Here is a 17,434-nt window from a genome sequence, read left to right as displayed (position 1 = left end):
CCTCAGTCCCAGATAGGGCCAGAGATGGTGCAGATTGTTTAAAAAGAGTCCTCTTTGAGGGGGGACATCTTTGGGGTGAATTCTGCTTCCCTCCTTTAGGGGGCATTGGAGAGGGGCTCATCTGAGGGGTTTTCTGGAGGACAGCCCTCACTTTCTGCGGGGGAGCCATGTTGGGGAGAGTGACGGGCTTTGGGACCCTGCTGTTTCGTCTGGTACAGGAGCCGACTGAGGGACAGATATTTCCTCCTGCGGGCAGGCAGGTTGCGGGCTCAGAGTTTTGAGCGCTCACTCCGGGATTGGTGTCCTCCCGGACACACTTGGTCTGCAGCCGACAAGCGGTGAGGCAGCGTTGCCTCACCTCGTGTCACACGGGAAGATGGCGGCGCCTGTGATCGGAGCTGGCGGGAAGCGCTGCCGGATGACTGTGAGCCCTGCTGCAGGGGTTGAAAGAAGTTGGAAATCGGGGTGGTCGGTGCCAACCCCACTTGCCCACTCTTAGCTGCTCTCCGGGGGCCAGATCTCCCCATTAAAGGTGCAGGAATCGTCCTGTAAACCGGGCCCGGAGCGGAGCTCTCTTCAAGCACGTCCGGCCATGATTGTGGTTGGCCACGCCCCCTCATGATGTATTTTGATAAAAGTCGTGAACTTGTGCCTGGGACTAGGTTACACAAAAATGTGTGACGTTTTCAGACATCTGGATTCTAAAGATGTATCAGACTCTAAGAAACTCTGACGAAGTCTGCTAGGTGAGTGGAAAAGGTACAATTGCAATAAAAAGAGAAAAAAACCTCAGTAGAAACTCATATGTGTTTTGCCCAAGACCCTCCTCATTGAGTTCAAAACCTATTTATTGAAATGTGTATGCAATTGAGCCGAGCCCCTCCCTTTTTCGTTCAAATTGCATTTTGAAATGCCATCCAGATGGGACTTGTGAACATAGACGTAGTGACCGCAAACATTTTGGTCGAAAACCCGTCTGCAATCAAACTAGCCTCTCCCTCACAGTATTTGTTTTGTGTTTCAATGCACAACACAAACGCTGTGTGTGAACATGGCCTAGAGGCTGCATTCACACATTCTGGCTGAATTGCGTTTTGAAGCGCAATGCAATCGGAACAGAGAAGGGCATGTTCCGATCTCATATGTGTTCCCAGAAGCCAGAATTGCTACATAAATGCCCAATGCCTGCCTTCCACTGAGATCCCATCACTGTGTCCCAGGCTTAATATTTAATTTTTTAGAATACAGGGAGTTCTGTAGGTTTGTTCTTAAAGGGGTTTTCCCATCTGGGCATTCACATTTAATTAATTTGCCATACCTAAACATTTCTTCAATTGGATGTTATTAAAAAAAATGTTCCTGTGTGAAGATAATTTCTCATAAATGTTGCCATGTTGTGCCTTAGAAACCAGATAGCTTCCTCGGATACGACCACCTCACATTTTGGCAGCGGTGGCCAGATATTGAGCCCTGCCTGACCACATGGATTCAGCGCTCATTATTACAGGACGGCTGTGGGACCTGCAGTAACTCCTCAGACATTTAATATTCAGAAACTTTTTGTTTCCTTGTGCAATCACTCCAGCAGAGGTGGCCGTATCCAAGTACACAGTCTTGTTTCTAAGGGACCATATTACTACATTTATGAGACATTATCTTCACACAGGAACTTATTTTTAATAACATCTAATAAATGTTTATATATGGCAGATAAATGAAACTGAATGTGAATGCCCAGAAGAGAATACCCCTTGAATTTGAATTTGTATGCAAGTTGGAACTGTATATTTTATAATTGTAACTCCAGACAAATATTTTTTGGTCTCTGTGACAATTGGTTTTTAAAAATGTTGGATTGTCATAAGGACCAGGATTAACAATAAAGCTTAAAGGGGTATTCCAGGAATCAGCATAATTCATATACAAATGGGTCCTTAAAATATAACCTAATATGTAATTAGTTGTTATTTAAAATTTTGCTCCTCTTAGAAGAAAAATGCAGATGACTGTAATGAAGAATTAAAATGCTACTGCCCCTTTAATCAGTCCGTTAATTTCCTCCACGCGGTCTGTTGCGGATCATACACAGGACAGAAGATGGCCACTGGTCACATGTCCACATAACATGTCCTGCACCTGCCTGGGCAGGTCATGTGATCACCACTATGTTTGGCTGTAGTCGGTTGGTTGCAGTGCATCCGGCACGGCCGGTGTTTTGGTGATGGCAGTTACGCATCATTACTATGGTAACAGAGCAAGAAAACCTGTTTCATCATCACTGGGAGTATAAGAGGGAGGAGGAGTTACTGAGAACTAAAGGATCATGGGACTTGTAGTTTCCAGTGGCAGCCATCTTGCTAATAACTTTAAAGAGGCCATAAAATTTTGTGAATCATAAAATCAAACTATTTAAGCTCCACTTTGTGACTAATGACATTAAGTTTTGTTACATTCATTAATTTATAGCATTATGGGTTTTTGTATCAGACGTTAATATTCCCGTAATACCCCTTTAAAAAACAGACACCTGTGATAACTGTTACAGCTGTTATTGTAGCCTAGGGCTAAAGTACAGTAAAGTACCAATTACCAGACGTATGTTTGTAACTAGGAGTCTGTAAGTCGGTTGTTCTTAAGTAGGGAACTGCCTGTATACTTGTTAAAGAAAAATTTCACTCTGATATGAGACCCTCTGTGGTAGAAGTTATCTCAGGCTACAGTAGGGGGCAGTACAAGGCTTCACTATCTACAGTCTGTAGACAAGGTCAGAATAATACAAGGGGCGGAGGAAATTCTCTTCCCACAATCCTTCTCTTCAAGGGTGAAGGCAGAAGACATGTCAAAACGAAAAGTGCTGGAGCTGTTCTATGATGTGGTGTCCCCCTACTCTTGGCTGGGGTTTGAGGTAAGAGAATATTTAGGGTGATGTATCTGCAGCACATTGTGCATTCTGCAATAGTCTGCGTATTCCACATGTGCAGACACTTCCTGGATCTATACTGGGCTGTATAACTTTCATTACTGTGTCCATTTCTTCTTATGATATATTAGGATATTGCTCATTATACAGTCCCTTATTACACAGCTTTAGCTGTATTAATGTTCTGTGTTGTTTCTATGAAGAGTAAAGTTGTGTAACTTATATATTCACCCCTACTCCTAACAGTACTACGATAACCCTGCTGAACAGTATTGTGGTTACGTGATTTACATCTGCAGTGGATAGAAAAGTTATTTTTGTGCAGGAAGCTTGCCTGATATTTCTGGGCCACATACTGGCCTGGTGACACGAGGTGTTTATCATCAGATGTCAGATAAGGTCTCATTTACATCACTGCATGGTAATAGGGGATAACAATCCCTTTAAGCAGAAGCTTCTGAGGCCGTGTTCACACCTGACATTGTGATTGGATACCCAAAGGCTGCTGCCGCTAACACAAGTTGAGTTAATTTTGTGTGTACATCATGTTTCTGTAGACCCAGTGTTGTCTCAATGCGGGATTGTGGCAGCAGCCTTTGAATTGCGAGGGGGAGCGAGTCCTGAACTCAGAAATAAATTAGGAAAAAGCAATACAAAACACATGGGGGAACATCCTCTTTCTTTCTGACTTTGCAGTGACAGAATTTTATTTTATTTTATCCTCTTGCACCTGATACATCTTAAAAATGCAGATGCGACTGTCTGGAAATAAACTGCAGTCCAGAATAGATGTAGGCAAAGGGGTTGCTTAAACATTTGAATTTCTCAGACAAAAGTCTCAAAAAGCTTATAGACTAACATGTCTCATACATAAACCACTGAGATAAATCCAGCAAGCCCAGAACCTTAAAAAAAAAAAAAAAATAGACACGTTTCCAGACTTAAAGAGGACCTGTCACCTGTAGAAACACAGGAAACCTCAGATAAAGCAGACACTGCCAAGATGTACACTATTCATGAGGGGGCGGTCCGAGGGCATGCCTCTTCCTCAGACCACTCTATAGGCCGCCGGTGACTGCCGAGTGTCATGCGATAATGCTAGCAGTGTAACACTGTGGCGTCTGTTGTAGCACTAGGAGATGCTTACAGGTTTTTACAGGTAACAGGTCCTCTTTAAAAGACACTTCTCAGGTCAATAAAATAATCTAGCTTTACACACTAAAGTGAGCAGCTCCTGAGCCCTCCCCAGTTATAGCACTGTTAAATTTCTAGCATTATCCTGAACATACCGAAAAGCTATGAAACACTAATGTATGTATGGGTCCTGCCGACGGACCGAGCTTCCCGCAGTCCGTCATATTCATGAGGGGGTTGTCCGAGGCACTACCCTCTCTTCAGCTTCCCTCTCTAATGAATATGCCGGACCGCGGGAAGCTAGGTCCGTCGACTGGACCACTATGTACCTCATATTTCATAGCTTTTCCGTATGTTCCGATAAAGCTAGAAATTTAACAGTCCTATAACTGGGGGAGGCCTAAAGAGCTGCTTCCTTAACGGGTTTTATTGACTTGACAGAGTCTCTTTAAGATAAAGGTCACCGGTAGTGCTCAATCCTGATCATGAGCGTTTAGGTGTAAACACATCTGTCAGGGGTAGAAGCTCCTCCTCACTGCGCTTGAATTGCGTTTCTAAACACAATTCAATTGCAGTGTGTGAATGTGGCCTCAGGCACTACTAATAGGAATGATATGTAGAGAACCTTTTAGTTACTTATTTATTTTTTTTTATACCAGGTACTATTACGATATAAGAACATATGGAACATAGACATTCATTTACGTCCGGGGTTCCTTGCAGGAATAATAAGTGAATCTGGTAGGTAACACTAGAGAATGTTGAGCAGAGACAGAAGCTTATCCCTACTACACTAGATAAACTGCTCTGTCCTAGAGATAGGTGATCATTAGCAAGACACTTGGAGAACCCCTTTAAAGGAAATCTACCACCAGAATCGGCCATTGTGAACTATGTGTAATGTTGATACTATTGAGCATTTTCAAGAATCGTCTGACATCACTGGTTCTCTGGCTGGGGAAGGGGGGGGGAATGGGTAGAAAGCCGAAACGGTGGTTGCATAATTATCAGACGAAGTAGCCCGGAGTGCCCCTGGTGACATCCCTTAGGCTCATTCGCAGTATTTTTCATTCTGTTTTTTGGTGAATATGGGGGCACAAGAAACTACAACAAAACATGTAAGTGTGTTTGGTTTACAATGGCTAATTCTGGTGGTAGATTTCCTTTAGGGATGTGTTATTAGTGCTATAGTCGCATTGCAATGTGTCTTTATTTCTATTTAGAAAACATAGATCATTTGATGTTAATCCAGGAGCACAGCTCCATTTTCTGTGCAGTGGCCATCCGAGTAACTGCAGCTTAGCTCCTATTACAGGAATGAAAGCTGATCTGTGAACTTGTAGATGTGAGTGATGTTAAAATACCAGAATAGACTTTTATTTCTTTCCAAACAGGTAATGCTGCACCTGCCCTGATTCCAAATAAGGGGGCTTACATGTTCAAGGACTTGGAAAGGATGGCTGAGTTTTATCAAGTTCCCTTACGGCTGCCAAGTGATTTCTTTCACGTTGTCATAAAGAAAGGTCAGTCATCTAGCTTTATGGCTGTGGAGGTGTAAGGCTGGCACGTGACTGTGGTCAGTATGTGAAAAAATGCCCGCGCTCCGGCTGGATATTACCAACCGATCACAGTGCAGAGGACAGGACTCCGAGCATCTGAGTCAATTGTAACTTCTTAAAATCTTCTTTTTTTAATAATCGTATATACTAGAGTATAAGCCGACCCGAGTATAAGCCGAGACCCCTCTAATTTTACCACCAAAAACTAGGGAAACCTATTGACTCGAGTATAAGACGAGGGTGTATTATACAGCCAGCCCCCAGTATTATACAGCCAGCCTGCCCCCAGTAGTATACAGCCAGCCTGCCCCCAGTAGTATACAGCCAGCCTGCCTCCAGTAGTATACAGCCAGCCTGCCCCCAGTAGTATACAGCCAGCCTGCCCCCTGTAGTATACAGCCAGCCCGCCCCCTGTAGTATACAGCCAGCCCATCCTGCCCCCCGTAGTATACAGCCAGCCCATCCTGCCCCCTGTAGTATACAGCCAGCCTGCCACCAGTAGTATACAGCCAGCCCAGCCTGCCCCAGTAGTGTACAGCCAGCCTGCCCCCAGTAGTGTACAGCCAGCCCAGCCTGCCCCCAGTAGTCTACAGCCAGCCCAGCCTGCCCCCAGTAGTGTACAGCCAGCCCAGCCTGCCCCCAGTAGTACAGTACAGTAGTAGTACAGCCTGCCCCCAGTAGTGTACAGCCAGCCCAGCCTGCCCCCAGTAGTACAGTACAGTAGTAGTACAGCCTGCCCCCAGTAGTACAGTACAGTAGTACAGTAGTAGTACAGCTTGCCCGGCCAGCCCCAGCTGTTGTCATTCCAGGCAACGATCACTTCAATATGGGTAAGCTACACTTCATCTACTTTTAATGACTACTGTTTTGGATGTATCTGTAATCGGTTTATGCTTCCCATCAATACCACACTGATAGAGATGGCCATTGGTGCCTTTATCAAATACCCAATATTTTCACTATGATCTGTTGTCTGGCGTGCAACATTGTCTTGTGTCCCATCTGGGGCAGGATCATTTTTTAACCAGTGTTTGTTACTTGATCAAAATAAAGTATTTATATTTTTGACATTACTAGTTTTTTTTCTGTTTTAAATTGTGCTACATTGTTGGACTTTTACTTCCTTTTTCTTTATACACGAGTATATACGCTACTTTTTTAAAAAAAAATAACTCCCTTTGGACCCATTTTACAGGGAGTCTTTCAGCCATGCGGTTTGTGACGGCTCTTCAGATGTCACATCCAGAGTTCCTTGAGGGGGTCTCCCGGGAGCTGTGGCTGCGGATCTGGTCTGAGGTTGGTGTTACATAATTTAGTAAAGTATTGTGTCCATTAGGCTTTGTTTGTGTTACTTTTACATACAGAAGATATCACACCTCCACTGATCAAGGGAAAGGTGGTAGTGGCACTGCTATTGATACAGTATCACCACCACTGCATCATTCAGATGGGATACAAGGGACCCCCTTGTGATCAATGGTGGTCCTGGCAGACACCTTCCTTGTGCAGGTATATTCACCCTACTGTATAAAATAGGATGTTATCTCTCTAACTTATATCTATAATTTCCATCTTACAGGATAAAGACATTACAGAACCAGAAAGTATACTCCAGGTAGGAACAAGGGATTAATTCCAAATATCACAGCATCATACAACAGCAACTTCTATGTGATGCTACTGTATTCCTAAGGGAACCTGTCACCTTCTTTAACCCCCCTAAACCATAAAAAATACCTTATATGGCATGATTAGTGTGTTTGCAGGTGTCCTTATAACCAACCAACGTTGCAGCATAGCTGAATAATGCAGTTATTTTCCATGACTTTCCTCCAGTCGGGAAGGTGGGGAGCTGGCAGAGTCATTGCATGAGTGCTGTGTGCGCCTTTCCTCTCTTCTCCGGCCCTGCTTGCCCCAGCAGGGAGACATAGGGGACTTGAGTGATTCAGGCATGCCTCCTTCCATCCCATCTGATGCCCATGCCCTGCCTCCTTCTTTTCCCACTTCACTGCCGGCCTGCCAAGGTCTTGTGCGGGTTCTCTTGCATGTACACCACACCTGTCCTCTCTTCTTTGGCCATGCACTCTCATGATGGTCTGGACAGTAGCACATATGCTGTGCGCCCAGTGTTGGACTGGCCCACCAGAGTACCAGAGGATCCTCCGGTGGGCCCTGGCTCTAACCCAGTACTGGACCCCAGACATACAGCAGAAGACAACCCAATTTGGATGATTCTAGAGTCTGTTTTCTAGAAGTTAATGGAGGGTGGGCCCCCAGCATAATTTATCTGGTGGGCCCAAGGAACCCCAGTCCGACACTGTGTGTGCCTACAGAGCCAGTGCTATGGGAAGGCAAAGTGGGCATTTGCCTAGGGCCCATGGAAGAGGAGTATCTCTTCTTTCAAATGAATCTAGAATTGTGTTTCTAGGTGCCATGGATACAGACATATTCAGGTTTAAACTGAGAACTTCGGGTGCTGATTTTATATATAACAATCACTCCCAATGGCATTTTAACAGTTAATATCTCTGTTTTCCTGACACTACGAATCACAGATTCATATAAAAGAGGAGAATCTCGTCTTTTATTGGAAAAAAAAAAGTGAGGTTCTATGTGTCACAGAGCCAGAGATATAGCCCCCTGAAATATACCCTCCAGATTCTTATACGAGGTCGATTCAATAAGTACCCGTGTTAGAAGTGAAGACACCATTTTTCCCAAAATTGATTTTTTATTTTTCAACATAGAAAGATACACCTCTCCCAATGTTCCTGCCATTTTTTTAAACCCTCCAAATGCCTGACAGTGAAAGGGTTAATACTAGAGATGAGCGAACATACTAGTCCGAGCTTGCTGCTCGTTCGAGCATTAGCATACTCGCAACTGCTTGGTGCTCGGACGAGTATTTCGCCAGCTCGAGAAAATGTCATCTCGCTGCGTTTAGATTTTTGACGGCCAGAAACAGAGCCAATCACAATCCAGGAGACTCTGCACTCCACCCAGCATCACGTGGTACCCTTACACGTCGATAGCAGTTGTTGGCTGGCCTGATCAGGTGACCCTGGAATAGACTAGCCCCTGCCTGCGCTGCTCGGATCATTCTCTGTCTGGATGCAGTTAGGGAGAGAGTTGCTGCTGCTCAGGGAAAGCGTTAGGGTGTTCTATTAGAATAGTGTTAGGCGGGAGTGATTCTACAAGAACCCAACAGCCCTTCTTAGGGCTACAATAGCGTTATATTTTATTTTTTTTATTTGCTTGTGGCTGGGCTTGCTGGCACTAGTAGTGCAGCTAGTACCATATTGTGACAAATTTGCAGGGAGACTTGGGAACGTTCTATTTAGCTCGGCAGACTGACACATGTGCCATGCCTGGCCCATGTGTTAAATCTCATAGTTCAGCGTTTCCTCAAGACATACCCCAATCTGTCTGATTTGCTCACGAAGGTGCGCCGCATCTGTGCGCATTTCAGGAAGTCCAGCACAGATGCTGCCACTCTCAGGGCAGCGCAGCGCCGCCTCCAACTGCCCGCTCACCGACTGTTGTGCGACGTGCCCACGAGGTGGAATTCAACATTAACCATGTTATCCAGAGTTTACCAGCAGAGCAGAGCGATTGTAGACTGCCAGATGTCAACTTCCAACAGAACTGGTAGTCAGGTCAGTCAGCTTCCTCAAGTCTACAATGAGGAGTGGACGTGGATGTCTGATATCTGTCAGGTGCTGAGTAACTTTGAGGAGTCAACACAGATGGTCAGTGGCGATGCCGCCATCATCAGCCTCACCATCCCGCTGCTTGGCCTGTTAAAAAACTCTCTAGCCAGCATGAAGTCGGAAGCTTTGCGCTCGTCACAAGAGACGGAGGAAGAAGATTCCCTTGTTGATAGCCAAAGCACCCTCCAATCTGTTTCTCAGCGCGTATCGGAGGAGGTGGAGGAGGATGAGGAGGAATGGGAGGAGAATGTTCGCGAGACAGAAGAGGGGGGAGCATTGCTCAGTCCTTCACTGTTCAGCAGTGTATGGGCAGAAGAAGAGGAGTTGGAGGAGGAGGAAATGGAGAGTCAGGCCAGTGACGGGAGTGAATTCTTGCGCGTTGGTACTCTGGCGCATATGGCAGATTTCATGCTAGGCTGCCTATCCCGTGACCCTCGCGTTCAAAGAATTTATTCCAGCACTGATTACTGAGTATTCACTCTCCTGGACCCACGGTACAAGCAAAATCTTTCCACTCTCATCCCTGGAGAGGAAAGGAGTGTGAGAATGCATGAATACCAGCAGGCCCTGGTGCACAAGCTAAAACAGTATTTCCCTTCTGACAGCGCTAGCGGCAGAGTGCTTAGTTCTGCGGGACAAGTAGCGAGGGAGAGTAGGTGAGCAGGCAGCTTGTCCAGCACTGGCAGGGGTACGCTTTACAAGGCCTTTGCCAGTTTTATGTCACCCCAGCAAGACACTGTCACCTGTCCTCAGTCTCGGCAGAGTAGGGCTGATCTTTACAGAAAAATGGTGAGGGAGTACGTAGCTGACCATACCATCGTCCTAAATGATCACACAGCTCCCTACAACTACTGGGTTTCAAAGCTGGACATGTGGCACGAACTGGCGCTGTACGCCTTGGAGGTTCTTGCCTGCCCTACCGCTAGCGTGTTGTCAGAGCGGGTTTTCAGTGCAGCTGGTGGCATCATCACCGATAAGCGTACACGCCTGTCGACTGACAGGCTGACGCTTATCAAGCCTGGATTTCTCAGGATTTTCATTCTCCACCAGGTGAAAGCAGCTCAACCTGAATAATGTATGCACTCCTCCTCCTCATTCTCCTCCTTCTCCTCCTCTTTGTACACTAAAGCAGAGGAAACTGGCTATTTTTTTGCCAGGGCCAACTGGCTCTAGCTATAGTACTCTATGTATTTAATCTTTCTGGAGGGCCACCTACCTGGTCCTCTGTTTTAAACAATTTTTGGGAGTGCCACATACAGGTACTCTATGTATTTAATTTTTCTGGAGGGTCACCTACCCGGTCATCTGGTTTGAAAATTTTTTTGGACTGCCACATACAGGCACTCAATCTATTTAATTTTTCTGGAGGGCCACCTACCTGCTCCTCTGGTTTGAAAACTTTTTTGGACTGCCACATACAGGCACTATCCAAATTAAATTGTCTCCATAGCAGCCTCCACACGTCGTCTCCATAGCTGCCTTGTACTTATAGCTGCCTCCATACATCGTCCCTTTAACAAACGAGCTGTGTCAGGCAGAATTTTGGGTTGTTTTTACGGCTTCCACATCAAAATTGTTGACATTGTCGCCACCCTGCTGTGTTATCCACAAAATATGCCGCCAAACTTTTGTCATTTACCGATATTATTTCAGCGCTACTTGCGCATTTGTTTACGTTCCCCTCCCCCGCAATAACCAGGCCAATTACTTATAAGAACAGTACTACACTTGATCTTATACAAAAGGTTCTTAGAAGTGCTGTTTGTAGCCCCCGCCTGCTTTGAAAATTATAATTTTTTTTAAAGTAAACACTTCTGGCCCCCAGGCCCATTTTGGGTGGGGAGGAGCCGAGAGACAGGGGCTTGGACAGGCGAAAGCTTGCTTGGCAGCCGACCACCAGCTCCATCCCAAGAGTCAACAAACATAGTTTTAACTGCAGCACCTTTATTCTACTACTACCTTACTGCTTCCATACATCGTCCCCTTAGCAAACGAGCTGTGTCAGGCAGAATTTTCAGGTGTTTCACCAGATACATAGTGGAACTCGGCCCATCTGTCGCCGCCATGCTGGAGACCTGCAGTTTCAATCATAGCAGCGCAATATGGATGCCCCATACTGTCGCTCTTAATCATGGAAGTCGTCTCCATGGCTGCCTCCACATGTCGTCCCCTTAGCAAACAAGCTGTGTCAGGCGCATTTTTCGGGTGTTTCACCAGATACGTTTTGGAACTTGGCCACTATGTCGCCACCATGCTGTATTATCGACTAAATATACCGTCAACCTTTTGTTCACATAGGAAATAATATCAGAGCTTCTTGCTCACCTCCTTTGGTTCCTCTCTGCCGCCATAACCAGGCAAAATACTGATACATACAGTGCTACACGTTATCCTCGCCAAAAGGAATTTTTTTAATTGGTTTGAAGCCTGAGTCCATTTAGGGTATGTCGCCATGACACTCTCTAGCCTGTCGCTCCTGCCTCTGCCTCTGCATTCCGCCTTCTATAGTGTCAGGGTCAATTATTGGATGTTTTAGATGCTATCTAGCCTCATTCGGTCACTCGGTCATGGCCATGCTGTTGCCCATAATTTTGGCATAATGGTGCGATTAAGCAGCCTCAGAGGCATCCATGCATGCTGCCCCTGCTGTTTCCTGTCCATTTCCGTGGTGTTTCCATCATTTTCTGAGGTTTCAAGGTGTTTGGCCAAGCTCCCCTGTGCAGAGCCTTGGTCCCCTTGAAAAATGCTTGAGTCTCCCATTGACTTCAATGGGGCTCGTTATTCGAAACGAGCACCTGAAAAAGTTAGACTCGAGTAACGAGCACTCAAGCGTTTTAGTGCTCACTCATCTCTAGTTAATACCCTTTGGTTGAATTCCTGGGTGAAGATGCTTATCATCTATCTGTTTAGTTATCTATCTCCTATAATCTGACCATTTATATATCTCGCTTTTTCTCTATCTATTTTTCAATCAATCTTCTATTTCTCTTCTTCTGTATTTATCTCTCATATCAACCTACTAGTAAGGTTTTGTAGTGTGGCAGGAAACCGGAGTACCCAGAGAAAACCCACACAAACGCAGAGAGAACATACAAACTCTTAGCAGATATTGACCAGCACTGCAAGGCTGTAGTGCTAACCACTGAGCCACCGTGCTGCCCATCAATCTTTCTCAATTACCTATCTTCTATAAAATTCTCATATTACAGTTTGTTTTACGATAGTAAAGGAGTCTCTTACTGACTGTGACTGGTCATAAAATAGTTTTATTTTGGGGCCCCAATTTTAGTTTTGCCCAGGGCCCAACTTTGTCTAGAACTGGCCTGTGTCTCTGGCCAGGAGAACCCGGCAAGCTCCCCACCCCCCTGACTTCAGGAGAGACATTAGGGGAAATTTATCATAATTGTCCGAAAAGAAAACTGTTTTTGTTGCTCATGGCAACCAATCAGAGCTCAGCATTCATTTTCCCACAGCATTTTTTAAAATTAAAGCCGGTTGCCATGAGCAACTAGAACAGTTTTCCTCTGACACTTTTGATAAATCTCCCCCATTGTATATAAATGCATTGTTAAGGCTTGCTGCAGTGTTGCAGATTTAAGGACACCTACAGAGGGCATTAATCATGCCATTGTGGTTTAGGGGGACTTAAAGGAGGTGACGGATTCCCTTTAAAATCACATTTTAAATATCATATTTTCATTTTCTGATTGTTCTTATTTCTACTCGTGTTCATTTGTCCTATATTCACATATATATGTATATTCTATCCTGTATATACAGCAATGGTTATGTTGTATCATCATTATTATAGTTTGGTGTCATAATCTTTATGTGCTTTAGGCTGCTAAGAAAGCTGGAATACCCGAAGATTTGGCAAAGAAATTGCTCTCTACAATCACGTCACCGGAAATCAAAAGCAAGCTCAAGGAAAACACTGATAAAGCTTTGAAAAATGGGGTAAACTTCATTTTTCCCCTCCATTGTTATTGGAGTGCTGCTATCTTTTTAGTTTTTTAAGAAATGGTTTTTTGTAAGTTTATGTCTGAGTTGTGTACAAGTTCTGTACATTCACTTCTGCGTCCCTGCTCCTCTCCTTTTCTATAGAGCACTTCAATGGACCTTTGGGTCCCCATTGCCAAATTGTGAGATAAAATAAACTACTAGTCACGGCTTCTTAAAGTTAACAGAGAATCTAAGGCTGTACATAAGCCCCTACGGTTCCTCTTCAATATATACATGTGTTACATTTTCTGTGCTAGATTTAATTTTCAACTTTTTTTTTGTTCTGCAGCTTTTTGGGATGCCCTCCATAGTGGCTCATATCAATGACAAACCAGAGTTATTTTTTGGATCTGATCGGTTTGATCTTCTAGCGCATCGTCTCGGTAAGTATTTTGAACTTGAATACATGTGGTTATTGTGATGTAGGAAAATACAGTAAATTGGTTATTGCAGAGAGTGACCTGTCACTGTGTGAATTATGGCCACTACCCTAGACCTTAGGCTAAATGTGCAGACACCCCCCCCCCCCCCATCATTCTTTGTTCTCTGTATACAGTTTAATGATCTTAAAGTGTAGTCTTTGTATCAGACTCTACTGATGTATTTAGTTTATACCAGGACCTTAGATGGCCTCCTACAAGCACCAAGCAAAATTACATGAAAGTGAATCATTGAACATAGTTCTGCTATAGAGATCCAGAAAGCACATTTAAAGGAACAGTTCACATAATGGCAGAATTTCTTATAAACAAACATCTCATGTCTTCTTTGAACTTTCTTTGCAGGTGAAAAATGGTTGGGACCCGTGCCACAAAAGTCAGAGCTCTAAACAGAAAGAAAAGTTACAAATATTGTATGACTGGTTTCTAAATATGTGTTTTCTATCTGCATTGAATTATTAAAACACCTTGCTATTAAAGGGGTTGGCCAGAGATTAATATTGGTGGCCTATAAGCCGGATAGGCCATCAGCTTTCATTCAACACCCAGTAAACCCATCAGGGCCAACATTAACGGAACACATGGGGGCTTCCTGGTCTGCTTAGCGGCTTTGAGTTGAATCTACACACTGCCCCTATTTACTACAATGGGAGAAACAGCTGCAGTAACAGTTTTTGGCCACTACAGAGAGCATGAATCCAACTACTACCAGCCACATACTCTCTGTTTATAACTGAACATCTGATCAGTGTGTGGGCTGAGTGCATAAATGTATTAGAATCCCTGATCAATAAGGGTGGACCATGATAAACCAAGAATGTATCGGTAAAGAATGTATCATTTTTACTGTTCCTGCCTTAAATATTTAAGTCACTTTATACATTTTAATTTTGTATTTTTGCATGTATATAGGTATAAGGTCACACTTTGCATTCTGATCATCTTGACTCATTTATCAAGTGAACCATACTTAATATATTTTTCCTGGATTGTTAGATCGTGCACTACAGATTATGATTCCTCCCCGCTAGGAATGGAGGTCCTCGGACCTTTAGGTGGGGGACCGTGGAGTTATTGACCTTATCACTTTCCATGAGGAGAATTTTCCCGCTCTGGGAGCTGAGGTGAATTTCTTGAGCTGTAGCTTGGTGATTGGTCAGATGTAAGAACCAGTGGGGAGCTCCCGCCAGGGTGGCTTTGCCACCTCTCCCCTGGTGATACCTCTTGATTGGTTCCCCTGCGGGTGAGGAAGGGGTCGTTTATGTAATAAATACTCGCTCTGACAGGATGGCTCAGTCATCTTGTCAGAGTTACCTGAGAAGCTGCATCTGCGTCTGGAATCCGGGATGGAGGACCTGCTGTCTGAGGAGAATAGCTGGAGAATATGGTGCCCAGGAGCTGCTTCATTCCTGTATCTCAAGGCTGGCAGTGGCCGGGTTGTCTGGAGCATTGGCCGGGTTGTCTGGAGCATTGGCCGGGTTGTCTGGAGCATTGGCCGGGATGTCTGGAGCATTGGCTAGGATGTCTGGAGCATTGGCCGGGATGTCTGGAGCATTGGCCGGGATGTCTGGAGCATTGGCCGGGATGTCTGGAGCATTGGCCGGGATGTCGGAGCAGTGGCCGGAGTGTCTTCTGCTGCGGATGGTGGAGCCATGTTTGAAAGAGGAGCCCAGCAGCCGAAATTCCTGGTGCATGTAAGTGCTTGGCTTGCGACACAATTTTGAAGTTAAATTCCGCGGTTTGTCCGAATCCGGCTGCCCCCCTTCCCCCATGTTTGTTGCATGAATCCGCTCGCGTGTGCCAAAACCCCCTTTTAAACCCCTGTCCCAGCAGCGCAAAATGGAAATTGTCGGGATGTCCGACGAAAGTGTAGTGTGCGGGGCCCTTAGTATTTGAGGCCCATAATGTCCAAATTAGCCTCCTTACTAGCCACTTTGCAAGGTGTTGTGCCTTCCACCTCCCCTGCCGCAGCCTCACCAGTGCACCCCCTTTGTCTGCCCCAGCAGTACCTTCCCCCCATTAGTGGACTTGGGGCCGCAAGGGGGGAGGAGGCAAGGCCCCCACCACCGGGATCAGGAATGAGACATTCAGTAACGGATGATCGTTGTCATTGGGACACGGACGAAGCAGATAATATTATTTCCCCACAACTTCACTAAACGTTTTAATAATCGGTTGCAAACATTTTGTATATATGTATGTGGTAGGTGAAAAGTTTCCTGAGTGTTGTGCGGGTATGTTACGACATGTACATATTATTTTGGATACTTATGAACATTTTAGCAGATTGCACTAGTTTTATTATGAGAATTTTTTGCCAGAAGCTTGCTGTCTTCCCTTCCATTAAATGGGAATGAAGGGTGTGGCTTTGTGGCTAAATTTAGTGATGCACCAAAAATCTTCTTATTCTCAAAACTTAAAGGTACAATCCACTAATTCTTCTACACTTAGGAAAGGTACTTGCTTTGCTTTTAATGGCCACATACCTGCAAATATAAACTACAGCATAATACAGCATACAGGTGTACAGACTACACGTGTACTTCACTTGTTTGTGAACAATTAGCTACAACACGAAATTTAAACAAGTGGTACTCCATAGCAAGATAGTTCCTTACTAAAACATAACTTTTCTTATATTATCCTAAAAAAAAGAGAATATCGTAAGTCTTCTATGTCTAAGCGTGGTCTTTAAAATGTTAGGTAAAACGTTGGTATTGATATATATATATATTATACTTGTTTAGAGAATTGTTGGGTATATAGCGGGCTTAATTTGCCCCCAAAAAGATTGAGTTCCTGACAATGCAAATCTGCGCTGGATGGGGCTCTATCTATTCTATGCCCGGCATTGTGCCCATTCAGCACGTTACCACCTACCACCACTACTATTGGCACATTCTGCAGAAATTGGGTATTAAACTTTGTGGAGACTTTTGTAATTTAATCAATTGCAAATGTTTAATTTCCTGCCCAAAATGAATGTATTGTCCAATAATATTACAATTTGTAGAATGCACCTTCATTTTGTTTTAACCCCTATTTTCATACATTGAGGGGTGTAGTTTCCATGATGGGGTGAATTACGAGTTTAGCTATTATTTAGGCCTCTCACAGTCACAGTTAAAAGTTGAGCAGCTCCCTCTAAAGATGGGGTTTGATGATTTTGTGAAAAATGGCATCCAAATTCTAAACCTCAACATTCTAGTAAAATATGTGGAATCCTAAAAAACCATGCCAACAAAAACCAAACATTAGGGAAATGTAAATTATGAACTAATTTGGGTGCTTTGACTATCTGCTTCAAATGTAGGGAATTTAGAACTTTGAAAATAAAGAATTTTTCAAAATGTTTATTTTCAAAACTTTTATAAAAACTAGACACAAAAGATATCATCCAAATTTGTAAACTAATTTGAAGTACACTATGTCACGAATATCTCAAAATCCCCTGGATATGTTAAAGAGTTCCAAAGCTATAACCATTTATAGTGACACAGGGTAGATTTGAAAAATGGGGCCTTGTTCTCAAGGCCAAATAGGCTGCCTCCTAAAGGGGCTATAGGTGAGTTTGTTTTGATATTTTTTCCCTTATTCCAAAACTGATCAGCATGGTAGGGGTGCTTGTATCTCATTGTGGGAATTGAGAGGTTCCGTTTTGTGCCCAGT

General features: G+C 44.2%; 1 protein-coding gene across 1 annotated transcript; it reads left to right on the top strand.

Moving 5' to 3' along the window:
- The first annotated feature begins 2,686 nt into the window (after window positions 1–2,686).
- On the top strand, window positions 2,687–14,244 carry LOC140105914 (glutathione S-transferase kappa 1-like). The gene is made up of 8 exons (XM_072130043.1): window positions 2,687–2,905; window positions 4,714–4,795; window positions 5,449–5,577; window positions 6,809–6,909; window positions 7,193–7,228; window positions 13,164–13,280; window positions 13,615–13,708; window positions 14,111–14,244. Exons 1-8 carry the CDS (start codon window positions 2,837–2,839, stop codon window positions 14,152–14,154), a joined length of 672 nt encoding a protein of 223 aa, XP_071986144.1. The 5' UTR covers window positions 2,687–2,836; the 3' UTR covers window positions 14,155–14,244.
- Window positions 14,245–17,434: the final 3,190 nt, after the last annotated feature.

Source organism: Engystomops pustulosus, chromosome 11 (genome assembly GCF_040894005.1).
Source record: "Engystomops pustulosus chromosome 11, aEngPut4.maternal, whole genome shotgun sequence".
NCBI classification, from domain to species: Eukaryota; Metazoa; Chordata; class Amphibia; order Anura; family Leptodactylidae; genus Engystomops; species Engystomops pustulosus.
The sequence above is the reverse complement of the archived record's forward strand: the minus strand, read 5'-3'. Positions and strand labels throughout refer to the sequence as shown.

What these genes read in the sequence shown, in the direction of transcription:
- LOC140105914 (XM_072130043.1), top strand. Translation starts at nt 2,837, where the DNA reads ATGTCAAAACGAAAAGTGCTGGAGCTGTTCTATGATGTGGTGTCCCCC. An exon ending in ACTCTTGGCTGGGGTTTGAG is followed by an intron (nt 2,906 to 4,713) that starts GTAAGAGAATAT and finishes TTTTTATACCAG; the next exon opens with GTACTATTACGATATAAGAA. An exon ending in GGCTGCGGATCTGGTCTGAG is followed by an intron (nt 6,910 to 7,192) that starts GTTGGTGTTACA and finishes TCCATCTTACAG; the next exon opens with GATAAAGACATTACAGAACC.